This window comes from Martes martes (assembly GCF_963455335.1).
Source record: "Martes martes genome assembly, chromosome: 13".
NCBI classification, from domain to species: Eukaryota; Metazoa; Chordata; class Mammalia; order Carnivora; family Mustelidae; genus Martes; species Martes martes.
In genome coordinates, this window is record NC_137901.1 from 21,494,375 (window position 1) to 21,520,386 (window position 26,012).

The following is a 26,012-nucleotide window of genomic DNA, read 5'->3' on the forward strand; positions in this document are numbered from 1 at the left end:
ATATACCTCATGAATACAAGTACAAAAAAATCCTTAATAAATAATAGCAAATCAAATCCAACAATACAAGAAAAGGGTAGTACATCATGATCATGTAGGATCTATATGAGAAATTCAAAATTAGCTACCCTTCAAAAATCAACCAATATACTTCACCATATTAAAAATACTAATAAGGGGGAAAGGAGAAAATTATTTCACAAAAATTCAACAGATACTCATGATAAAAATTCCCAAGAAATCTAGAAAAAATAGAAAACTTCCTCAATCTGATAAGACACATGAAGAACCTGTACCTAACTTCCTATTTCATGCCTCCCCTAAGATCAGAAACAAGGCAAAAATGCCTGCTTGCCACTTCTATTCAATATCTTACTAGAGTTCTTAACCAAGAGAGGGCAAGAGAAAGAAATAAAAAGCAGGAGATCAGAAATTGACTGTAAAATTGTTCCTGTTTACATATGGTATGTTTGTTTATATGGAAATTCTTAGAGCATTCTACTAGTTGCACAAATAGGTAAATTTAACAGGTCTAGGGTACAAGATTAATGTTTAAAAACAATTGTATTCTACACTAGCAGCAACAGCTGAAAAATAAACTTGAACAATCCCATTTAAAGTAGTTCATACACACACATATGAAAAGGGACTAAATTTAATAAGCACACACACATATGTACATGTGAACTAAATCTAACAAAAACATTCAAGACTTCCTATATTGAATATTATAAAACATTACAGAGAGATATTAAAGAAGAAATGTGAAAAACAGAGCTTATCATGTGTCAATTATCCATGATAAAGTTCTTAAAAGCTCAACAAATTGTACACTTTAAACATGTACAGTTTATACACATACAAAAAGTCCATAAAGATGTAGAAATAGATAAATAAATAAATAGATAGATAGATAGATTGGTAGATACATTGTGAGTTTTTAAAAGAACTTGGTTTCAGATTAATTTTGCTAACATCTCCAGAATTTAGATCTTGTTGATCTATGCTATGTGTATACATCAAAGCTGGCACCTACGGCTTTTAACCCAAGAGGTGTATGATGTCAAAAAATTAACTGCAAACATTGCTACTATTGGTACTATATAGTATAAACAATAGTATAATTCATTGGTTAATGAATCTCTAGGTCTGTCCATGGTAAGCTTTGTTTTGTAGTTCTGAAGAAGGTCACAGTACTTGGTATCTAAATATTCAGTTATTATGTGTGCTAAACAAAATGCTACTTGAAAGTTCTGGTCTGTCATCAAAGAGAAGAGGAAGTTTATTGGTCAATTATAAAACAGATAGCTGTTTTTATAGTCTAAAATACAACCATGACAGTTGAAGCTATAGCTGATGTTATGCTTTAACAGATTATAACTTTCCTTAATTCATTTTTAATTGTATAACTGTTATACAGTCCTGAAAATATATATTCCCTGACTTAGCTGAAGTTTGTTAGACATAGCTTAAGTTCTAACTTTTAAAAAGATAAAGGATTCACTCAAGACCACATCCAAACTTTGCAAAGAAAGCACCAATTGTTTCATTTATTCTATTAAACATTAAAGTAAGCATACCAGTTTCACAGTATCTTTTTGAAAGTTATTTAAAATACAATTTTTAAAGACTTAGAAATACAAAATTGTCTAGACATTTTATATATTTCTATATGCATATATAAAACTGTTCCTATTTAATATATATTAAGATATGTTTAACATACACCTTGGGTAAATAGCAAAACACATGTTGAAAAAATACCAGTTTCTTTGTGTTACTCTGCAGATACTTGGACAATAATAATAAAACATTATTATATTTCAATATTTTATATGAAGGCATGGGACTATGTTACAAGAGTATGAGCTGGTAGAACTTAAATTCATGTGGGTGTATGCACGTGTGTATGCAAATGTATGTGTGTAAATCTCTTTCCAGATAAGTTTTAAAGTGTAATACACACATGATCTATCATAGAGATAGGTTCATATCCATTTTGCTTGTAACAGTTTTCCTAGCTCTTTAAAATATATCTTACAAAGGAAAAATCTTGTTTTCTTGTTAAGATTTTGGAGAGATTTGCCAGTGTTAATCTTCCAAAAGCCTCAACTTTGCAAGCATTGGAGACTTCTGGAAAGACCGCTTGTAGCTGAAAGGCCCTGGCGAAGCACTGCGGTTTTCTTTCATGACTTCATTATGCGTTTGTACCACACTCTCCTTGCAGGGAAGCCTGGCCATGCGGACCTCCCTCTGCTGGGTGGCGATGAGATCAACTGTCAGAGATGATGCCCGCTGAATAACGGCTACATAACAGTCCCCTGACATCAGTTTGATGGCCATAAAACATGTTATGTGATTGCCTTAACATTCAAACTCAGGGACTGACTGAGAGAATATTATTTGTAAATGCCAAGCTAACTAGAATTGTGGAGATTTTCAGTAGGCACTTCTTTTATTAGTGTTTGAGGCAATTACAGAGAGAATGGGTCAGTGCAATTTTCCTCCTGCATTGGGAAAATCTTTTCTTGCTACTGCACGAAAAGGTATTCAAATTCAAATCAAGTTTCTCATCAAAATGTTCTGTTTTTGAGAGACATTACAAATAAGTAGCGCCCCTCCCCCAAACTCCCACCAATCAGGTTGTATTCCCAGCGAGGTCACTGTACTTCATTGCAAATAATACCATGTTAAATCAACAGGTAGGATCAACCTGCTTTATGCTTTATGAGAATTTAACTTCTTGACACCCTATATATGACATATGTTTCTTTGATTTCTCTCTGTTAATGGATATAATCTCTTATGATATTATGGAAAATCAGATATAAAATGGATATGAACCCTTTTACCACACATTAGCCCTCTCTGAATAAACAAGTTTTCAATGAATTCAGAAACGTCATAATTCAAGTATTGTATTTATTAAAATGATATTGAGTATGATAAGAGGCCTTGGAATGTATGCAGAAAGCAGTCTGAAAACTAAGTTTAGAGGCTTGATTGAAAATTCCTTGTTTCACCTTTTGTTTTATAGTCATAATGGCATAGCCATGAAACTTAACCTATAAATACTAAGGGAAAAGAAGGCAAGGTGACTAGATAATTTAGTGTTAAAGAAAAATTGACAGAATATCTTCCTACTGAGAAAAAAAATGAAAAAAATGTGTCGACTTGCTTTTTATAAGAATTATTAAGATTAGATATTTCCATTGACCAATGAGGAACAAAATAATACAATTCCCTTTTTTTTATTCTATGGGTCAGAAGCAAAAGTATACAGCGGAGTACCCACTGTCATTGTGAATGTCTCTAGATAAAGTTCCCTAATTCAAAATCCAGAGAGGAAAAACAGGTGTGTGTGTGTGTGTGTGTGTGTGTGTGTAGATTGATAGAAGACAGAAAAAGAAAGAGACTTGTCTTATGAAATACTATGTGTCACAAATTAAAATTCCAAAGAACAAGATTCTAAGAAAGAAAATAATTTCAAACAAATCATTTATTTCCCTTAATAGAATAAAACCCACAGCAACTCACCTAATCTTTCGATGGAATAATATCGTTGTTTACTATCCACACGCACCGTCTCAGCATAAGGGCTCCCAACACCATAGCCAATGATGTAACCTCGCACCACGATGTTTGGGTTCAAGGGAGGAGTCCAACTCATGATGATGCAGTTGGTCTGGGGCCTCACATGAAGAGAGCTTGGTTGGTCAGGGACTTGAGACTCTAGAGTTGAAAGGAAGCATTATTAGTCTGCCTCATCCTAGGACATATAGCATGGTAAGACTTCCCATTTAAGCAAGACTTAATATTGTATTCCATAGACCCTCAAATGGTTCATCACTTACTGCCCAAGTTCCTCTTTGTGTCAGCACGTGACATATTTTCCATGTTTCATTCGACTTTCACACAGTTTCTTAAGCACAGAGGGCCGTGAGTTCTGTCCATAGACATGCGGCATCATGCACCTTTATTCTAACGGTCTTTTTCTTTTGGGCTTTTCCCCCTACCCCCATATAACTCTTCTTAGGTCTCATCAATATTGAATGAAATCAAAGAGAATGTAAGAATAATGGAGAGGGAAATGAAATGTCAATTGTCTTGCCCAAGGATTATTTACTTTGATTTAACTAAAAAACAAAAATAAAGCAGTCTTTTCTGAAGAAATTGTCAGGAGAAACAGTTTAGGGCCATGATTTGTTCAGCGTAATTAGGATGGCACTTGACCCACAATTTAGTGCATCTCTGAAAAGCACACTCATTGTTAAAGAAAAGGAGACAGTGTCTGGGATTGCAGCCACACAGACTTTGGAGTGTGCAAATTTGGTTTCAAACCAGGCTCTGTCATTTACTAGCTATGCACCCTCATGAAGTTATTTGTGATCTCTGAGATTACCTTCTAATTAAATTGGCATTCCAAATATTGATTGCTTCAAAGCCTGGGCTCTGGAAGTAAGAGTTCCAATTTGTACTGTACACTCATCATCTCAGAGAAACCTTAAGACCTTATTCTTCCTATCTCCATTTCCTCATGTGTAGAATGAGGCTAAAGATAGCAATGGTCTCACAGGATGCCGAGAAGATTTAATGAGATAATGAGTAAAAGTGCTCTCATTATGAGTAGCACTAACTGATGTTAGCTGCTAGGGAGTAAATGTACATGCTAAGTTTTCTTTGAAGGAGATGGTGTGTTGAAAATTAATAAATTGGAATTCTGGCCTTTATATCATCCTTTTTCTCTCTGATCCCATCCCTAAAGAAATGATGCATTTTTCTGAACAATTATCATCATTCACTTAATAAATATTTATAGAGCACCTACTATGTTGGAGACTGGGGCAAAGTACCCATGATGATCAGGGTATAGGACAGAGTCAATATGGCAGACAGAAAACATGGACCTTTGGAGTTTATAGTTTAATGGGAAAGACAAGTAAAGAGGCAGTTATAATATACTATGATACACATTTTGATAGGATTAATACAGGCACACATACCCTATTTTTTGAAAATCATAGAAGTATTCTGGGAAGAAATTTAAGAAAGAATGTGCCCATCTTAACTTCAGTCATCCATTAAGTGCTCAGCACAATACCTGTCAACTAATGGGTACTCAAAAACATCAGTGATGTGAACTTTATTCAAACAGCTTGTGTCCATTATTTCTTTCTTAACTGATAATCTCTAAAGGTAACATATGTCAGATGAAGCAAAAGAGTCTGATGATTAAAAGTAATATTAAAATACATTTTTTCCTTGATATAATAGCAAAAGGTGATATAATGTCTACTACCAACTTTAGCCACCTTCAACACACATGGTTCTAGCTTAAGTGATATATGGAAGCCTGGTTTTTTTAGAGTTTTTAAAGTAGGTCCCATACTAACAGCTTTTCAAAAGATGCTACCTTCTAAAGATACTACACCAACAGCACTTTCTAAAGGAGTTTTTTTTTTTTTTCCTGAAGATGCCCATTTGTGAATGAAAAGGGACAAGATTTTGTCTGCCCTAAAGAAGCCTGTGACATAATATGCAAAGGTGTCATTAAAAAATTACCTCAAAATGGGGATATAAATCTTAACAACAGAAAAACAATGTTTGTGAAGGATTTTCCACTATAAACCCTAAGGAGAAGTAATAAAAGAGAGAAAAGGAGTGGATTAATAATTTTCAACTCAATTGCCACAGAGGCTCTCCAGTGTCCTTGAAATGTAATGGGCTCTACAGTGAATTCTGTTGAACGCTTTTGAAGCTTTTGCAATAATTACTGAAAACAACAAGAAAATCTGCCTAATCTTGTATTTAGAAAATGAACTAAATGCTATGACTTTTTAAAAACAATATGAAAACCTATGATTTTAATGACAATTTTTAATATCTTTTAGAATAAAAGGAAAAATATATAAAATGTTTTCAAAACAATCACTTCTCCATGTTTCTGTAAGCCATAGAGTAGCTCCCCTACAAGTTAGTTACGTCAGTACCCACAGAATTACATCGACTGGAGTTTTATAAAGGGACCAGGGTAATGAATGCACAAATGCTCTTGAAGAAAAGGGACTCTTGGTACACAATAATCATCTTTTTTTTTTTCTGCATTAAGTGTAGTTTCAATCATAGATTCAAACCTCAAAACAATTTTAACATGATAAAAATAAGGGTGTCTATACATAAGAATATATGCTGCCTTCCCATCTAAATATTTAATGGGCTTTTACCACCCTTTAGGATTATAGGGCCATAAGAGAGTATGTCCATCAAGGTAGTAGTACACCTAAGTCATTCATAATATATAGCATCATCATAAAAATAACTGTTAGGAGATAGTTCATAATCTAGAATAGCCAGTTTGTAACCACCTACTCACTTCTTAATGTAAAGACAGAAATGACATTTACCTTTTATGTGACCTGAGTCAGTTTTCTCTAACACAGATGACCTTATGGATTAGGAAAATGGTTACTACTGGAATGAACTATAAAACATCAATTTAGAAAATCTGCCATGAAAGTATGTGACATATTTGAAGACTGAAACTGAAATTCACTGCTCAGAAGTACGTGAAAGATTTTACCAGTACCTCTAGGACAATAATTGAGTATATAAAGCATAGAGAAGTATTAAGGTAATTATTGAAATAATTTGAAACCAAAGAACACACTTTGCCTGAAATATCCAAATTAATGAGCCCCAAATTTCTATTGAAATCTGAATTATCACAGTAACTAGGTCAACTGCCATTCTTGATTACACTATAGAATTATGGATTCTGTCTTGGTTTAATTTGTTCCTACAGAATAGTTATTATTTTTTGAGTGACGATTGTAATTTTCACTAATGAGTAGTGTTCACAGATAGCACATAAGGAATTTATCATATTAATCCCCATGATGTTTCAACAATTATTATGCATCTCCTATGTGCCAGTCATAGTCCTAGGTACTGGGTATATAGGTTTTTTTGGAGGTAAGATGAACAAAATAAGAATAAACACACAAGGAAATTGGGAGATCTTGTAAATATTATGATGATGGAATAGTAACTGACTCAAGGAAGGTATTCCCGGTAAAGTCCAAGGTGAATGATCACAAAGAGCCAGTCGAGCAAACAGCAGCCTGGAAAGTTTTACAGGAAGAGGGAATAACTACTACTAAGGCCCTACAGCAAGAATAAACTTGGTATTTGGAGAAATCAAAGAAGGTCATTGTGCCTGGACTAAGAAGGAAAATGAAGAAGATAAAAAGAGAGTTACCCAGTGGTAATGTAAAATGGCACAAATGCTATGAAAAACAGAATGGAAGTTAAAATAGAATTACCATAAGATCCAACAATTCCACTCTGGGTATATTCCCCAAAGAATTGAAAGCAGGAACTCAAACAAATATCTGTACACCTGTATTCACAGCACAGTTTTTCACAATAACCAAAAAGTAGGTGAGACTTAGGTATCCATCAGCAGATGAGTGGATAAACAAGTTGGGGTATATATATACAATGGGATATTTTTAAGCTTTTAAAAGAAGGAAATTCTGATACATGCTATAACATGGGTGAGCCTTTAGGACATTATGGTAAGTGAAATAAGCCAGACACAGAAGGACTAAAATTGTGTGATTCCACTTGAGATACCCAGAGTAGTCAAATTCATAGCACCAGAAAGTAGAATGGTGATTGCTAGAGGTTGAGAGGAGGTGGAGTAGGGAGTTAGTGTTTAATGGGAACGGACTTTCAGTTTTGCAAGACAAAAAAAAGTTTTGGAAGAGAATGGTTTTGATGATGGTCACACAACAGGGTGAATGTACTTAAAGACAATGGATAAGGAAGATGTGGTCCATATACACTATGGAGTATTATTCCTCCATCAGAAAGGACCAATACCCAACTTTTGTAGCAACATGGACGGGACTGGAAGAGATTATGCTGAGTGAAATAAGTCAAGCAGAGAGAGTCAAGTATCATATGGTTTCACTTATTTGTGGAGCATAACAAATAACATGGAGGACAAAGGGGAGATGGAGAGGAGAAGGGAGTTGAGGGAAATTGGAAGGGGAGGTGAACCATGAGAGACTATGGACTCTGAGGGTTTTGAAGGGGCGGGGGGGGTGGGAGGTTGGGGGAACCAGGTGGTGGGTATTAGGGAGGGCACGGATTGCATGGAGCACTGGGTGTGGTGCAAAAACAATGAATACTATTACGCTGCAAAGAAAAAATTAAAAAAAAAAAGACACTGAACTGTATACTTAAAACTAGTTAAGATGGTTACTTTTATGTTATGCGCATTTTAAAACAATTTTGAAAAATTAGGAAACCCTAAATATGTTTTATACTTGTCTGGGTGACCATTGTGGAAATGTAGTGTGCACATTTGGGACATTTGGGAGGTGAAATCAACAGAGGTATAAACTGGATGTGAATGGTGTGGAAAAGAAGAGACTCAATGAGGACTCACAGATCTTCGGCTTGGGCAACTGGGGATGACCTACTGAGATGAAGAAAAACAAGAAAGTTCTTGGGTCATGTTAAATTTGTGATGCCTATTTGTCACATCTGTGGAGATCTCAGGGACGTACGTGGGTATGTAAGTCTGGGGTTTTAGTGAAAGGCCATGGTCAGTTATACAGATGTGAAAGCCATCAACATAACAGATGGTATTGAGAATAAATGTGTATGAATATAGATATAGTGTGAGCATGAATGCAAATAAAATACAAATAAGATAATGTCAAATAAATAACACCACTCCAAACTCCTTTAGGCCTTTCCATAGCATACTGTAAGGTCAAGATCTTTACCATGACCTAAAAGTTCATGTATGACCTACCCCATGCCCCCTTAGTTCGCTATCTTCATCTCCAACCAATTTCCCCTTTGCTCATCTTACCCCAGCCATCTACTACGAACTGGACACTTTGCTGTTCCTCAAACAGGCCCGTATGCTTTGGCCTCAGGGCATGTGTATTTGCTGTACCCTCTTCCTGGGAAGCTTTCACTCAGATATGCCTTCCTCCTTTATCTTCTGGTTTCTGCTGTTTAATTTCCAACTTCAGCCTTCCTGGCTACCATAATTAAAATTGCAATCTTTCCCTAATCTTTAATCTAATAATCACCCGTCTTATCCACCCCTCTTAGAATTTATTGCCATTAATTTTGCTTCCTATTTAATGTGAATATCTCATTATTCTTTGCCTCATCTCCTTCCATAAATTCTCTGTAACTCCTGTACCTGAAACAGTTCCTGGCACAAAGTGCTCCAAAATATGTGAACAATGTCTACACTTCCTATAAGGTATAATATAACTGTTATTACATATGACTGTCATTAACTATAACATTACCAAAATTTTATATAGCTCTCTCAAAATAAGAATTTTAAGAAAAAAGGAAATAACAGAGAAATGAACAAGATGAAAATACAGTTATTAAAGTTGTTTTCTCCTAGTGACCAGAAAGATTTGTGTCTGCTGGCTCCTGCTAATGAAAGTGATTGCTGCCGCATACCTTCTGCTGTGGACAGCTCTGCCACACGGCGTCAGGCAGCTGGTACTTTTGACAAATACTCACATATCTGTTTTCGATTTAGTGTGCTGCATTTTATGGGTCATTTTGCTAGTTTTGTTCCAGTCCCTAATAGCCTATATTTCTTTACAGAGAATTACATAAGGCAATTGATAGAACCATATTCTATCTTTCCAGAGTATTCGGATACATACGAATACATTCATTTCTGTTGGTAGGGTCTATTCTCACAAAAGTACATCAGCTTCCTTAAGCCACTAATGTCTGTAAACTTTGAATAATATTTGTTTAGTTATTATGGTGAACAATCACTTCTATTTACCACTGAACTATATCTTTTTATTTTGTTTTATTTATTTATTATATATATTTATATAATATATATAATATAGAATATTTTATATATAAATATAAAATTTAAAATCTATACGTATTTCATATATAAAACATTATATATAAAGATATATATATTTTATATGTAAACATAAAATATAAAATATCTTCTATATAAACATAAAATAAATATATAATAAAATATATGTTATTATTTATATATATTTATATTATTTATTTACGCTTTACTCCTACCATCTTTTCAGTATTAACTTTAAAATTTTATTTTAAAAATTTATATGCAGCGAATACACTCAGTGGTATACAAGTGGAGTCATGCATCCACCACTCCCGTTGTGGGACAAAACAGTTCCATCCACCTCAAACTGTTCTTTTTTCTACCAATGTTGGGAAAAATGGCCTCCATCTGTTGAGTTCTTGATGTGAAAAATACCAACAGAAAGTTAAGATGCCTGTCTAGGGAGGAGGTTGGCGTGTCAAATACAGGAAATACAGAATACAGGAAAAAAAACACAATGAAGTTCAACTTTATTTACAAACTCCTGAGTTCTTCAGTGAGAAAACCAAAGCTTGGTAGTTAGAGGTGACACCTTTGATATGGCTTTCTAAGAGCACTGTGGGATCAGAGCCTATGAATATCTGGGAGATTTATTTTCTTAATTTAGAGTTCAGGGACACCAACTTCAAAAATCATAGAATCTCATTATAATCTTTTTTTTTTTTAAAGATTTTATTTATTTATTTGACAGACAGAGATCACAGGTAGGCAGAGAGACAGGCAGAGAGAGAGGAGGAGGCAGGCTCCCTGCTGAGCAGAGAGCCCATGTGGGGCTCTATCCCAGGACCCTGGGATTCCGACCTGAGCCGAAGGCAGAGGCTTTAACCCACTGAGCCACCCAGGCACCCCAAGAATATTCTTATAATCTTATGTCTTCCTACCATCATGACTTTCATCAGCTCCCTCATACTGAATAATCTCCAGATTTGGAGCCATTCAAATAATAAATCCTATTCTTTAACAGGGCATGGGGAGTAAGTTCTCAGTCCTTGCCAAAGGATGTATTTCCATGAATTTTTCAGGCTCATTTTCCTCTAACTGGATTAAAACCATACTCTCTCAAAACTGTAGACTAATTTACTCTAAAAACAAACAAACAAGAACCTTAGTATCTCTAAAATCTGATGCCAAGCTGCTCTCTCGAAAACTTGAGTTTTCATTTTAACATTCTACTTGAGAAAAAGGTAATGCATTTTTTACATTTAAATAAAAATATACCAAATAGAACAAATGATGTTTCTAGCTCTCATATTTTTTGACTGTAAGAATGGACATCAATAGAGAATCAAACTATATAAATTGTATGAGTTTAACATTACTAATACCTGGCTATGAATGCTTAAATATTGACCCATTTATTCAATATTAATTGAGCATCTACTATGTGGCCTAAGGCACCGTGTCAGAATCTCAAATCAAATAAGGCTTGATCTTTGCTTCCAGTCTGCTGAGAAGAGTGGGGTCGATGCTCATGACATGCCCAAAAGAGCAGGCTTAGAGGAAAGACATCTAATCCAGATAGGAAAATCTTCCTAGAAGTAAAACATCCAGTGGGTTTTGAAGGACAAGTAGATGTGAAATCATGTGAAAGGAACTCTGGCAAAGGAAACATTAAGTGTCAAGGTATGAGATATAATGGAGTGCATCTGGAGAGATGCATACATATGCAAAGATGTGATGGAATGTCTGACTTGAGGCTAAGGGTTGGACCACATCAGGAAGAATTTGAATAAAGAAATGACATCATCAGATCTGGTTATGAAAAATCAGACTGGCGGCATGACAGAGTCTAGAGAGACACCCTAACTGGTGTCAGAAGACCAGGGGGAGGCTATTTTCAGGTGACAAAAGATCACAGCGTGACATAAAATAGAATGGTGGGAGTGGAGAGGAGGGGATGGAGTCCAAGTCTGTTAGGGAAGTAGAAATGACAGGTTTTGGATATATGGATAGGGAACAATAATGGAGGAGTTGAGGACAGGGAATCTGCTGACTTGGATGACTGGTGGATATGGGTACCACTCCCAATGTGAAGAACACAGGAGGGAGAACACAATCTTTTATAGTAGGAATGATACCTTGAGAGATCATCTCATCTCAAAACTTCCAATTGCACAAAATGATGGGTGTTTGAGCCCTCCATCGTTATTATACTTGAAGATACCAAAATAAAAAATAAAACAAAAAAACTCTTTAAAACTATCCTTGACCTTTCTACTTTTGATTTATATAAGAAGTGATAACTTAGCTCTCTTTTGTTTTCAGTTCCATCATTAGTATCAACCACTGTCAACTAGTTTGATGTAGGAGAAGGAAAACTTTATGTTCTACCAGAAGTACTGGGAATAGTCTCAACACCATTTATTGAATAATCTGCTGGTTGAGATGCCAACTTCATTTTAAAGTTTATTTCTCAAATATAGCAAGAAATAATTCCATCCTATATATTCTGTTACACTGATCTAACTTGTCTAATTCTATGCCAGACAGTATTGTATTGATTTTAAATCAGGCTTTATTGTAAATGTTAATGTTTATTCTACTTTTCAAATTTTCTCGGAATTCTTTTACATTTATTCTTAACATATGATATTCATTCTGATTGGAAGTGTATTAATCATTAATTTGGGAATAACTAGTATTTACATAATGGTAACATTTTGCATCAAAAATATATTTCTATTTATTCATGTCTTATTTTGTATCTTTTAACAAATTTATTTTCTTCATAAAAATTTTTATTCAGTTTGTTAAATTTAGTCTTTGAGATTATACTTTAGGTTGCCATATAAATGCATTTCTTTTTAATGTTTGAACTAAATATTGTCAGTATGATACAGCTATATCTTAGAATATAGCTGTATCATACTACAGTTATATCTTAGAATTTCCAAATATGCTATCACACTGTTTATAAAAAAAACATTTCTTTCCTCCTGTAATAAAATGTTACAGGTTTGTAACTTGTGTGTGTGTGTGTGTGTGTGTGTGTGTATGTGTGTGTTTTTCTCACGAAAATCTCTACACTTTGTCAAATAACAGAAATAGTAGGAAACATCTCTGGTTTGTTTGGGTCTTAAAGACAATGTATTTAGTATTTTATTATTTAGCAGAATGCTTGCTTTTAGTTTTTATAAAACAGTAACATTTCAAGAGTTTCCTTATATTCGATATTAACATGAGTTTTTAAAAAATTGATAATGACTGCTTAATTTTACAAAATGCCTTCCTGTATATATTGATATAATTGTATGACAATGCCCCTTTAATTAAATGGTGGGCTTTTAAGACACCCTGGAGGTTTGCCTTGCTTTTATATCAAAAGAGAATATACCTATTCCCCTAATGCAGACATTAGAGTTTTATCAATATGAACAAGAAGAGGCTTCATAACAGGACAAGTGGTATTAGTATTTCATACCACTGAGATCTAATCTATGAAAACCAGCAACAACAATAAACATTTGTTGAGTGCTTAATAAGTATCAGACACATTGCTGAGTGCTTTCTTGCCATTATCACAGTTAATTCTCACACAGATCTGTTGAGATGGATACTGTTGTTATACCCTATTTACAGATGAGAAAAATAGGTATTAAGGAATTTAAATTACTTGTGCACGATAATATAGTGAATGGAGCAGAATTCAAACCTAGTTATTAGGACTTCAGAGCCCACAGACTTATCCATTACATTACACTTAGAAAAAGCCAAGGAAGTCATAAAGGGGTCAAACATTTCATGAGGATATTAAAAACTCTGCTATGGCTAAGGAAAGGGCTTGAAACTTCTTTGAACATTTATCCAAGTCTAAATAATTTGTGTCATCCTTTATATAGTGGAACTCTGAGACTTTGAACAACTACTTGCCCAAGAACTAAAGCAGTTTTTAAATTGGTTTCAAAACACAGTTTGGCTTTGCCTACAACACTCCTTATAGGTAAGATGAATTCTACTTGAATGAGAATAGGGGGCTGGATTCTTCAATTTCATGATGGATTGGCTGCTATATCAATAGCTCATCTCATTCGCAAGTCTTTTTGTCAACCAGTAACCCAGAATATCATGGATGGCTCCTATCAAAAGCCCATGTGAAAGAAATCCTTTTTCATGACATGCCATCTACACCTACATTCCTCTGTGCATAAAATCACATATGAACATGTTTTATCACCAGGTGACTACATTTGTGAGCTCACTGGAGTAAACCCTCAAATTGATATCTTTAACTTGAATGTATTTTAAATACATTCAAGTTATATACAGGTAAATTCCTTACCCTCAAATTGATATCTTTAACTTGAATGTATTTTAATGCCATGCCATTGACTTTCACCAAGAATTTTACCAAATAATAGCCAAGGAAAAAAATTTGAAAATAAAAAAAAATCCACTTTTTATAACTTTCCCTAGTATTTTTTAATCTAGTAGGTATTTAAGTAAACAAGGTTGTTTAGGTGTTAGGTGCTAAAAGTTATATTCAAGAAATAATATGATTTCTTTTAGACCAATAAGTTATTTGGAAATATGCTTTTATATTTCTAAATGTATTGGATATCATATTATTATTGACAGTTTAATTACATTGTGATCAATGAATGTATTTAATATTATCCAAGAATTTTAATATCCACTTTCTTAAAGCCAAGCACTAAATATTCTTTGGATGCTTAGGGAAAAAAATATGTGACTCTCTAACGGTGTGAGTACTTTAATTGTGAGAGGTAAATCAGCAGAATTCCTTCTTTTTTAATTTTTTTCCAACTCTGAGAGAGATGTATAAAATCCATTAACATTGGTCTTTATGTGTAAGTTCCAGTTTTCAAACCTATAGAAACTAGAGGAACAAGTTAAATAAAACCACAAGAAATAATTAGACAAAAACAAATAATTAGGCTGTTGAAATTAGAGGACAAAAGCCAGTCTTTTCAATAAATCCAAGTAGGAAAAAAGGAATTGTGGTTGATTAAGAGCCTGAGGGGATACAAATACAATAGCCAAATTATGGAAAGAATCCAAATGTCCATCAACTGATGAATTGATAAAGAAGATGAGGTATATATGTACAATAGAATATACTCGGCCATCAAAAAGAATAAAATCTTGCCATTTGCAATGATGTGGATGGAGCTAGAGTGTATTATGCTAAGCAAAATAAGTTAGACAAAGACAAATAACATATGATTTCACTCATATGTGGAATTTAAGAAACAAAATAAATGAATATATGAGAAGGGGAAAAAAAGAAGGAAACAAACCATAAGAGACTTTTAATGATAGAGAACAAACTGAGGGTTGATGGAGGGATGTGGGTAGGGGATGGCTAGATGGATGATGAGTATCAAGGAGGGCACTTATTATGATGAGTGCTGGGTGTTTTATGTAAGTGAAGAACCACTGAATTTTACTTCAGAAACCAATATTGCACTATATGTTACTTAGTTAGAATTTAAATAAAAGTTGAAAAGAAAAAAATAAAAATTAACAAAAAAACTATATACAGTGTGTGATCCTAGATTCAATTCTAGTTTATACAAATTATTTGTAAAGAAAGTTTTTTGGGGTCCATTGAAGAAATTGGAATATGATCAAGTTCTCAGATAAAATCATAATCTGTAAAAATAAAAATGAAAATAATTGAAAACAGAAGTTTGCAGAACAGTTAAGTATCATATGTTCTCATTTAAGTTATATCTATATTTTTTCATTATAATATATAAATATTTTATGTATGTATGTATATTTACATGTGTGTATAAAGATAGAAATTAAAGATATGCATTAGGGTGTTAAGTGTGGTAATCTGATAATCTTTGGATGGTGAGACTTGTGTTGATTTGTTGTCTGTATTTTCTACCTATAATTGTATACATTTACTGCTTCTATAATGATGAATGTGTACTCAAATGTTACGGTGGGTTTGCAAATTTTTCTATAAAGACCTGTCAAGATTTGCTTAAATAGTATAAATTTATGTTATAAAAGCCATATATTTATAAGTAATAGATATTTCTTCAACAATTTACATTATTTTTTAATAAGTCAGTCCTATTCTCATTATGTAGCAACTCTTTACTCCTAAAGAAGTTTCTGGCCTTAAGAAAATTACCAAAGAAAAACCTACACTTGTTTTCTGTTAGGATGACTATTTTTCTCCATCTATTTTCAACTTTTTTAATATCTTAATATTTGTAAATGTTGCCAATTATAAATGCTATAGATCTGGATGTTTTCAAAATTCTATTTAGTAATCTATTCTTGAACTGGTGAGTTTAATACACTTGCATTTATTATTACTACTATATTAAAACTTATTTATATGATTTTATTATGCACTTTTCATTTTCTGTTTGTTTGAAACAAATTATTTTTGTTTTTTTAATTTCATTTGTATAGGCTGAAGAGCCCATCCCGCTATTATTTTTTTCTCTTCTCTACCAGATAAGAAATAATATACTCTATATTCTTCTGATTGTAATATTTTCAATTTTGAGATCACATATATCTTGTAGTCTAAAGTTATGTCTTTACTTTTCACAAGAACATCATAAAAACAACTTCAAAGCTGTTTAACCTCCACAATCTCCTTCCTTACCACCTCATATTCATCAACTTTTTAAACTCTCCAAAAATATAATTTTTGTTTTAGATAATCATATTTGTTCAGATATACCCATATATTATATTATTTTTTATCCACTTTCTCTAATAGTCACTATGGTTATTTTCTTTCTCTTTCTACCTTTTTTTTTAAAGTACATTCAAAGAAGATAGTGGTGGCAAAGTCTATTTTCCTTTTTTTAAAGGGTTTTTATGTGTCTCCTCTCCTTGAATAATTATTTAGTTGAATATACAATTCTTTAATGATAGTAATTTTTTTAATCAGCACTTTGAAGATATTTCATTGTTTTCTGCCTTAATTGTTGCTATTGGGGAGTCTTCATCAATCTAATTGTAGTCCCTAAATAAGTAATCTCTCCCCATGGCATGTTAAGCCCTTCTTTTGTCTTTATCTTCGGTATTATACAATGTATCAAAGGTAAAGCATTCTTTCTGAATCTGATAATCCATGTATTTCATCAATTCTGGAAAACTCTCACTTATCTCTTTAAAAAATATTTCTCCTCCATTGCTTATTTTCTTTTCAAATTGTGATTGAAGCTTGCTAAATTTTCTCAGTCCATGCTTTATCTTTTAAGTTCTCTTTTATTTTTTCTGTGTGCATTTTTATGCTCTTCCAAGCATTTAAAAGGATTCTTTCTCAGATCTGCTTTGATCTTTTGAATTTTTTTGGAAAACATATTGTTTGCATACTTTAAGTGTTACATGTTTGAGATTTAAAGTTTCATAACTTGTATCTTTATTTGTAGTTTTCAATAAAATTATTTATCCATTTCATGCATGCATGTTTATATGTGTATATGTGTATGTACTGTATATGCATGTATGTGTGTTGATATATGCATATGCACGTGTCTACATATGTACACAATGTGCTATATGTATGTGTGCACACATATGTATGCATGTCTGTGTCTATGTATGTGTGCACATGTGTATGTATGCTTTGTGCATATGTTTATGAAATGTATTTGTGTACATGTGTATACACTCATGCACATATGTATGTGTGCATGCATGTCTGTGTATGTGAGTATGTACGCATCTGTATTTGTATGTATTATCATTACACTAGAATCCTATCAGTTTGTTAATTCTTTGACCAATTTTCATTTCTCTAATATTCTTCCTTTGTTTTGAAAATACATAGTTTTATTTTGTTTTTAGCAGAACTAAAAGTCTCTTTTACAAAGGAAAGTTTATTCAGTTTTTTCAATTTTAGAATTTCTCTTATCTAAAAGTGTTTTCTGTTTTTCCTTTCTAATAACTTCATTTTCTATACTTTGCTATATAACATGATACTTATTTTACTTTCCAATAGTTTAGAAAATACATATTTTAAAATATTTTTTGAAAGCAATTTTTGGGTAGATATGCAATTTGCCATGGTGTTTGTCTCCCATCAAATCATCAACAGTTCTGGTCCTTGGCTTATTTCTTCAGGTATCTATTAAGTAAGACCATCATCATAGAACATATGTCTGATTCCTGAAAAAAATGAAGCTTTCAATAAATGTTCAGACTCTGTGAAATTCCAGATTTTTGAGCCTCTCATTTCTATATAATATTATTTTTCCCTTCCTTTGACTTACTTTTCTATTCCAAGCTTAGTTCTTATTGTTTTCATACCTTTTAACCTCAAAACCTTTGGCCAATATGAAACTAAAATAAAACACAAACTGACTGGTTCATATTATTTTATGCTAACTTTTACTTCAATACAAGCACTCTTAATTTAATAACATCTGCAAAATCTCCTTTGCCATGTAAAATAACAGATGCACAGATTCCAGGGATTAGGACAAGGGCATTTTGGGGAGGGAAGCTATGTCTCAGCCTTTTGTAACTCACACATAAATGTTTCACCAGCCTTCCTTCCATCTTTCCTTCCATTTTCCTCTCCTTCTATCTTTTTTTTTTTTCTCTTCTTCAATTTATTCAAATTAGCCAAAACTTGTTTTTCCCATTTCTCATTCTTCTGCCCAGGGATTTTCCACTTTTCCTACTCTAGTTTTTGAATGAGGAGGGCAATTTTAATAGGTAGTGTTCTTTCTTTCAGGGTGGTCTCATTGATATGGGAAACAAAGGCAAAAAGAAAAATTATATTTCCTTACTACCTACAGCCCACTGACAAGTCCTTAAAACGGGCAGAGTGACATTCCTCTGGGAACTCAGATGCCTCGATGTTAATAATTTGTTAATGGCAAAAGTCATCTCAGCCTGACCCACAGGATCCTGTAAGTCCATGTTAACATATAAATTCCTTTGGAAACTTCCTTTATCTCTACCCCCCAAGATACATGTGGGCAATCACCCCCTAGCATATGACTCACTGATATACATCTGAAGGGTCTCATGACTGAGTTTTTACTAAACAGTAATAAATGACCCTTTTCTAATAATAGCTGCTCCTCTCAAGGTCTTGGAAACCTTGCTTCCAAATTCATTAGAGACTTTCACTATCCCTAACCCTTTCTCAACTTGAAAGTATATAATGAGGCACTCCTCATGACCCAAGTACAGCTCTTTCTGCCCACGGGTCCTGTCCCCATGTTGTAATAAAACCACATTTTTGCATGGAAGATGTCTCCAGAATTCTTTCTTGGCTGTTGGCTCTGAACCCCAACACCTCACCTACATCATCATCATTTTAGATTTTATTATTCTGAAAATAAACTTTCACGTGTTCCTTCTCAGAGGCACGTTCTTGGCAATATCATATACCATGCAGGTTCTAAAACACAGGAATTTTTTCGTGGTTGACTTATCAAGTGAAGTGAATTTGCAGTAATCCCATTTTATCCTTACTCAATCAGGCTAATAGGACTAATTATCTCTTTCCTGAGGGCAGGAAACTAGAGCCTGGTCCTAAGGTCACAGTTTTTGCTATTACCACTTAGTTGCATTTTCAGGAATCTCTCTGCATTGCTAATTTTTGCTGGCCAACCTCCTCCATTTTAGGATAGAAGTTTAATTTTAAATTACAGCTCTACTGATGGCATATCACAATTTCTACCTGTTCATTTCAAAATTAGGGGGGGGAAAGCAACACAAACTGATCCCAAAGCTCAACTTCCTGGAGGGTACCTTGCTGATCTTCATCACACATTCTCTCATATCCTTATGCAAGACATTTACATAAGAACTTTGGGGAATTCTAATGATCTTGTTTTCTTAAGTCAAAATTTTGAGGCACAAAATAAATATTTTAAAGCTTTCCAGCTGTTGGTAACAATAAGCAAACATGCTTTCAGGAAGCCTTGAACGGTGAGGTTTGGCTCTGTAATTACTTTAACAAAACATCCTAATTAAAAGGGCAATCCATAAGGAATTGGAGTATTTCTCCAAGTCACAGTTGATCTTGACACTGCTTAAGCCAAGCAGAGAATGCACAGAAGGAGAGAGGATTGCTTTTAACTATCTGTACGTCCTACTGCTTCTCCTTAGTGACTTGCAGGGCTCATTACCACTGTAATGAGTAGATCAGTCCCTTGGAGTTCACCAGGAGACTCAAAAGCAAGAGGGAAAAGTTATGGAACACAAAATGCACCAAGGGAGGACAAACACTGCAGTTCCCTCCCAGGAGAGGTTTCTTTGGCTACTGCAAAGAATGCCTCCCGTTCCAGCTGGTTTTCAAAATGGCTGCTTCCCCCTTAGGTATAATTTCAGGCAAATCAGAGCAATTCTATATGGAAATTTCTGACTTTAGGACTCAAAACTTTTCTACATTAGCCATGAAAGTTTTAGGAGAAGTCACTTATATCTTATGATTTAAACACTTATATGAGTAAATTAAAATGAGATGAATAAAGAAACCTCCCTTAAATTAAAAAAATATATATATGTAAAAATGTATACTGATCATATATATATGTATGTACTTATATATGTATGTATTTATATGTGTATTTATATATGGAAATACAACAAGCTATCAGGCTGTGTATTCTTTGAAGCTACTCAGAACCAATCCTGAGATTGTTCATTTGTCCAAACATCGATGCCTATGAAGGTTAACACTTTTTAATATTCGAATTATGCATTCAAAGTAAGAAAAACAAGAGGAAGGAAGAAAAACTGAAATCGGTCTAGGGGAGTAGCTCCATGAAAAGAGGTTATGGGCCAATAAATATGGGCCAAATATATGTGGACTTACTAATTTCTTACAGCCAATAAGACACTTTGTTTTTCAAAGTTAGTAAAACATATCTTTTCCACATTCATATAATTATATGCCCCAAAATGGCTGTTTCCATCATGGTTTTTAAAAAATATTTTTCTTATTTATTTTTTAGAAAGAGAGAGAGAGAGAGCATGAGAGGAGGAGGTGAGTGGGAGAAGCAGACTCCCTGGCGAGCAGGGAGCCCGATGTGGGACTCGATCCTGTGACTCCAGGATCACGACCTGAGGCGAAGGCAACCGCTTAACCAACTGAGCCACCCAGGTGCCCCCCATTATGTTTTAAGAGTGAATAATTTCAGGGCACAGGGATGGAGTAGTCATTTAAGCAACTGACTCTTGGTTTTGGCTCAGGTCATGATCTCAGGCTCCTCAGATCAAGCGCTGAGGCAGGCTCTGTGCTCAGGACCGAGTCTCCTTGAGACTATTTCTCTCCCTCTCCCTCTGCTCCTCGAATTTGTGCTCTCTCTCCTCTCACACTCTTTCTCTCAAATAAGAAAATCTTTAAAAAAAGAGTGAACAATTTCAAGTCATAGTCCATAACAGTATTATGTACAAGAAGCATCGACTCTACTAGTTTTCTTCTATTAATTTTTTATTTGCCTTTTTAGATTGCTAATGTGTACATTATGGATAAGGACAAGAGCTGCATCAACAATTACAATCCAAATAAAGAAGTGAAAGAATGAGAAAGGAGGCATTATTTGAAATGTGTTACAATGTGTTAAGATAATTGACTGGCAAATGAGTAACACTTGGATGAGTGAGGGCACATTTTAAATTAATTGTGGCAGAAATAATTTTCCTAAAGGCATTCTTTTTTTTTTTTTTTTAAAGATTTCATTTATTTATTTATTTGACAGACAGAGATCACAAGTAGGCAGAGAGGCAGGCAGAGAGAGAGGAGGAAGCAGTCTCCCCGCCGAGCAGAGAGCCCAATGCGGGGCTCGATCCCAGAACCCTGAGATCATGACCTGAGCCTAAGGCAGAGGCTTTAACCCACTGAGCCACCCAGGTGCCCCTAAAGGCATTCTTTCTGAAGAATATTTACTATGCTGTCCTACACATTCTTCCTTGTAACCTTAGTCAACCTCTTTTTCCTGAAGTTTTTAGTTTAAGTACTATTTCTTTTCATGAAGTCTTTTCAATCAGTACAGCCATTATCTGTTTATCTCTCAAGAGAACTGTTCTTCTCTCTTTCATGTTTGTACTTCCCATAATTGGGCACATGATGGGTTCTTAATTATATTTCATAATAACTGCATCAATACTCAAGAAAGAAAAAAGTAACCAAGAAGGTTGCATGCAGAAGAGGGACATTATTAAGCCAAGAGTATAGAAACTTTCAAGCAAATCCAATTAAGCAACATTTATTAAGATTTTATTCATGAACACAGCATAGAGATTCTTGATTAAAATAGATGTATGGATTGGATTATATTAAGATTGCATAGATACGAAAAGCATTCAGTTAAATAGAATGTTTGTGCCATCCCAGGGGCTGTGATTTTACATTTTGATTCCACTAGACTGTGAGTCATTTGGAGTGAGGAGAAGGAGCTCATAAGTCAAGTGGAGAGCCCCATTCATCCTAGATATTTTATAGGACCTTCGGCACCTCTGTTCCATTTATTTTCACTCCTTCCAGTAAGAGATATAGTCCCCTAGGTTTGGGTAAATGATATGACCTCATTTCTTAGAATCTTCTGCCTTGAATCACTGTCTTTTATTGTCACTGGGTCAATTCTGGAGGATTCGTGGAGGCTTTGCTCAGATAATCTGTATTAGACACTGGACATGAAAAACCTGGTCCTGAGTTTCAGATCCACAATTACTAGCTTAGTTACTTGACTTAATTAGTTAAATTTTCTTAGCTTACGTTACTTTCCTTTAAAATTAAGTCAATAATATATACCTCATAAAGGTAAATGAGAGGATAAATACCAGTATATAAACTTTAAGAGTTATTTCTTAAACAAATAGAAAAATAAGGTATTTGTGTAGCTTATCTTGTCTTTACTCTTGAATAAGACAGAGCATATCCTCATGACTTTAGACCCAAGCCACCATGGTCTCTAATAACTTTCACCAGCAACTGGGCTATAACTTCAGGATGTTTATTCTTGTTATTCTGCTTGGAGGGCTCTTGCCTGACCTATTCATGCAGCTGCCTCTTTCACTGCCTTAAGGTCTGTGCTGATATTTTACCCAATCAGAGAGATCTTCTCAATACCCTACGTAAAACAGTACTCCTTAATCGTTCTATTCCCTCTATGATGCTTTATTTTTCTTCATAGCATTCATCACTACCCATCTCTATCTCAATAACACTTATACTCCTTGAGAATAGGGATCTTATTTATTGCTTTACCCTTGGTATCTAAAATAATGCCTGATATATATAGACCTTCAAAAAGAAATATATGTTGAATAAACAAATACATGAATGTTCCCTAATCTATTAGTGAAGGATATAAGCTTTATGAAGTGTGACTTTGTGTAGCTCTACAACTTTTCGATTTATAATACCTAAGACAAGTTAAATAACATCTGCTAAGTCCCAAGTTACTTTTCCATAAAATCTGACATTACCTCTAAGCTTGTCCTAAGATGGCCCATGGCTGTCTAATCTAATACAATTATCTATGCTTCTACCAGGGTAATCTCTTCAAAATGCATTTAAAATTAAGTCACTTTTTAAAAAAAATCCTTTAATGACTTGCTTAGGATAAACCACATTATTGCGTTAATGACATTCTAAGGATAAAGTCCAAAATCCTTCATTTGTTCTTGCAAGATTTAGAATCTGTTATTTTACAAACCTCAACACATGTCATCTCTGTGTTTCAGTCCTGATGGTCTTTTTTTTTTTTCAGGTCTTGAATACTGTCATGGTCTGTCTTAATTTCAAACCTGCATTCACCTTGCCCTCCACATTTCCTCCCTCAGTCTGTAATGTATGCTTTTGCATAGCAAACTCCTGTTCACCCTTCCAGTCTTGGTTTAAAAGCAAACCTCTATGTCTATTTGCCTATCAATCTATCTATTCATTCTATGTTGACAGATCAGATACTACCAATATTCAACCAGGAAATGGCAATTTCCTAAAGCTTCACCTGTAATGTCTGTTTCTCTTTGCTATGTTCTAAGCTCCACAAGGAGATCATGACTTTATCCACTATTATATTCCCAGAGCTAAGCACAGTGCCCAATACTTAGTAAGTTTCCTATGAATATTCTTTAATGTGCCAGTAGGAATAACCGTTATTGTGGAAATGGCATTTTTTGCTTGTTTTCCTGCCACATTAATTACTTTATAAAACGGAATCTATGAAAATCATGAGTGATGGTCAATTACTTAGAGAAACAAAAGCTCAGGAAGGAGAAAAATGGAAGGAGGCGCTCAAAGAAGAAGGTAGGAAAAGCCAGAAGGGACGCTGAAAGAACTGGGGCAAGAATAAAAATAAGGGAAAGAGAGAGAGCAAAAGGGAGAGCAAATGGAAGGGACGTAGCATTTTCACCTTGCAAGAACTTGGATGCCTTCAGGTCTACCAGTGAAGGAATAAGAGGATTTCGTTGTCAGTGATTTAGACAGTCATCTGGCACCAGATACATGTGTGTTTCTACTTTTAGCCACTTTTCCTTGGTCTCAGTTTTTCTTTTTTAATTTTAATTCTTAAAAAAAATATATTTTATTTATTTATTTGTCAGAGAGAAATAGCACAAGCAGGGGGAGCAGCAAGCAGAGCAAGGAGCCTGACACAGGACTCCCTCCCAGGGTCCTAAGCCTAAGGCAGATTCTTAACTAACTGAGCCAACCAGGCATCCCCTCTTAGTCCCAGTTTTAATCACTTAACCTGAAGTTTACTGATCATAACCAACTTCTTTTTTAAGCACCTCTTATTTATTTCTGCTTTATTACTTAGACTTTTTCCTGTCACTTCTATTATCCATTTCTCTTGAATTTTATTTTCTTATTAGTCGTGATGTTTTTATTTCAAAAGCTATTTCTCATCTGCTAATTTTATTATTTTATTTAAATTATTGATATGTAACTTTTATACAAATCTCAGTATCTCATCCACAAATGTCTTAAGACAACAATCAATTAAGTAAATAAGGCAGATTATTCCTATGTAAAAAAAGATGAAGTGTCAAATATTAATGACCATAGCACAAGCAAGCAAAAAATATATATTGCTGTTTTGCAGAAGCATCATAAGGAACAAGAAAATCTATGTAAAGTAATTATATTTCATGATTATTATCAGAAATTGTAGCAGTTCCTATGAAGAAAATCTTAATGTTAGTTATTCAATAAAATTTAAAAGGATTATTTTAAATTATCTTGAAAAAATAACTTATGAAGACTATAATTAATGCATAATTTTATGTGGAATTCTTGAAAAATCTATTGAGGATTTTGTATTTTGTATTGTTTTGTTTTGCATGGAAAGATATAGGAGGAACAGATATCCCCAGTGTTGGAATTCATCAGCTGCTATTAAGGGAATATTTGAAGCTGAAGTAACAAAGAACATAGAAATCAGAACCATAATGATTGGAGATAGATCTTACCATCCAGATCATTCTCAGGAGTCTCTGCTGTGTACCAGTTGGAAGGTGGTCCAGTGCCATTAACTGTCATGGCTGACACTTGGAAGCTGTACTGACTTCCTTTCTCCAAACCTATGAGAGAATTTTCCATAAAGAGGAAAGAAGTTACTGACTAACAAGTATTTCTAGCAGGATTTCAAAAGTTTTAGTAAAATTTTAACAACAGTAGACACACTTTACATGGTTTGTGATTGTTGTGGTAATTATTTTGGCCAAAAGGGCAGAAGTATTATGGCAAGAAATCAAATTATTTTTCATATATTCTCATTTTTTTTTCTAGTTTATAAAATTGTATCCCTGAAAATAGCTTCTGGGCAGATGCAGAATATAAAATATGAACGATGAAGAAATAATCAAAAATAGCAAGGATCGTTTTTTTCTCACAGTCTGCCCATGAATTAAGAGCCCTGTCTATAAATCAAGAGCAGTCATTCTAAAAATTTATGTCTCCATCATTTATTCAAGGTCAATGATTATGTTTTCTTTGGGCCAAGAAAAAAAGAATCCAAAGCCACTACACTTAAATAGAAAATATTAGGTGTTTTGTGTTTCAAAACCATCGCAAAACATACTTGTTTTGAATCACCTTTCATACTAGAAGTATGAAAAAGTCTGTCTCCACGACAATTTGGACGTAAACTATTGTACACAGTGATGACAT

General features: G+C 34.0%; 1 protein-coding gene across 1 annotated transcript in view; it reads right to left on the reverse strand.

Annotated features, from left to right (window-relative positions):
• Positions 1-26,012, reverse strand: part of DCC (DCC netrin 1 receptor) — a gene marked incomplete at both ends in the record, with an annotated part of 1,141,350 nt that overhangs the window by 152,436 nt on the left and 962,902 nt on the right. The window contains 2 exons of the mRNA XM_080821994.1: positions 3,538-3,732; positions 25,313-25,423. Of these exons, the coding sequence (XP_080678120.1) occupies positions 3,538-3,732; positions 25,313-25,423 (306 nt within the window). The remainder of the gene's footprint in view (positions 1-3,537; positions 3,733-25,312; positions 25,424-26,012) is intronic.